Source organism: Morus notabilis, unplaced genomic scaffold (assembly GCF_000414095.1).
Source record: "Morus notabilis unplaced genomic scaffold, ASM41409v2 C11404490, whole genome shotgun sequence".
Classification (NCBI taxonomy): Eukaryota; Viridiplantae; Streptophyta; class Magnoliopsida; order Rosales; family Moraceae; genus Morus; species Morus notabilis.
This window is the reverse complement of record NW_010386899.1, coordinates 1-1,348: the sequence shown is the minus strand read 5'-3', so window position 1 is coordinate 1,348 and position 1,348 is coordinate 1. Positions and strand designations below refer to the sequence as shown.

General features: G+C 34.4%; 1 protein-coding gene across 1 annotated transcript; it reads right to left on the bottom strand.

Annotated features, from left to right (window-relative positions):
* Nucleotides 1–217: 217 nt before the first annotated feature.
* On the bottom strand, nucleotides 218–1,312 carry LOC112095124 (glucomannan 4-beta-mannosyltransferase 9-like; the record flags this gene model as incomplete). Its single annotated transcript, XM_024176802.1, has 3 exons — nucleotides 218–430; nucleotides 852–1,051; nucleotides 1,196–1,312. Coding segments are annotated over 3 exons (513 nt in total), but the record flags the coding sequence as incomplete, so codon positions are not given.
* Nucleotides 1,313–1,348: the final 36 nt, after the last annotated feature.

Here is a 1,348-nt window from a genome sequence, read left to right as displayed (position 1 = left end):
GGACGTTTAGTTTATAAATTTAAAACCATAATTTAAAATTATTCTCGGTTTACGTGTATTTTTTGTGAGAGAAAATACTGTAGCGAATAATGAACCATGATTCGAATCATGATACGAATCATCATACCAAACACCCAATAAAAAGATTTACAAATTGAGGTCTATTTTCACCTTGTATTTGACTTTTAACAATATTGATCTCTTTACAGTCCAAAGAAAATGTAACATGTGTGTCTACCTTTCTCCGATCTTGAATCGCGGTTTTTTGGGCGCTTTTGCTGCTTTTCCCTTGAGGGCATCTCCTAGTTTCTCAGTGACAACCCATTCATTCACCCGGCTGGCCTCTAGTAGGCCGATGATCGTGGCTTTTGTGCGGTGTAACGACATGACATTCTCGAAAAGGATCCAGAAAACTAGTAAATGGAGTGACCTGCATAATTATAAAACACAATCAAATTAATCATGTGTTTGGTATGAGGATTCGTATTATGGTTTAAATCATGATTCGTGATTCGCTGCAGTATTTTTTCTCATAAAAAACAAAAATAAATCAAGATTAATTTTAAATTATAATTTTAAATCTATAAACTAAACGTCCACTAAAAAGATAACGTGAACCAATTATATATGTATATAGCTAAGTCAACTTTCACGTCATCCTAAAAGCCTAACCAAAATGGGCCTCAATATGTAGCATAAGTACAAGAAACATTTCAAAAGTTTCAACAGAATTTTAAATTTTTATGAGAGTAGACAGCGTAACAAATTAACTTGAATTGTAGTTCGAATCTAAGAACAGACAGGCATGATCATCGTTTTAAACAAATTCAAGTGTTGTTTTGGAAGCAAACCTTGGAGTCCCGACTGCATTGAGAAGGGTGATGATAGAAGGAATGTAGACAGCTCCCCATTTCGGAACATGAACTTCAGGGACCAAAACAGTTGCTGGCAAAACGACACAGTAAAAGACAAACGTAATGATATGCGCCACAATCTTCCTTACGAAGAAGAAGCTGTAAATCACATGCACTTTCTTCCACAATGTCACTTTCTGCATTAAAAAAAAAGAAAAAAAGAAAAAAAAAGAGCAGAAGTTGAGAATTATATTATTAATTATTAAGCACACATCATTTTCGTTTTGCTAAGTTCATGAATATAAGAAAGGAATGAAATTTAAAAAAGTCTTGTCTCTAACCTTGTTCCTTGCAATCTCCATAACCATTTTCCTGAAAAGATTGGCTGGACCACAGGACCAACGGTGTTGTTGGTATCGGTACGCCTTCAAAGTACTAGGCAATTCATTCTTCACCTGTTAGCCAAAATCATTAATGGAACATGGAAAAAAAAA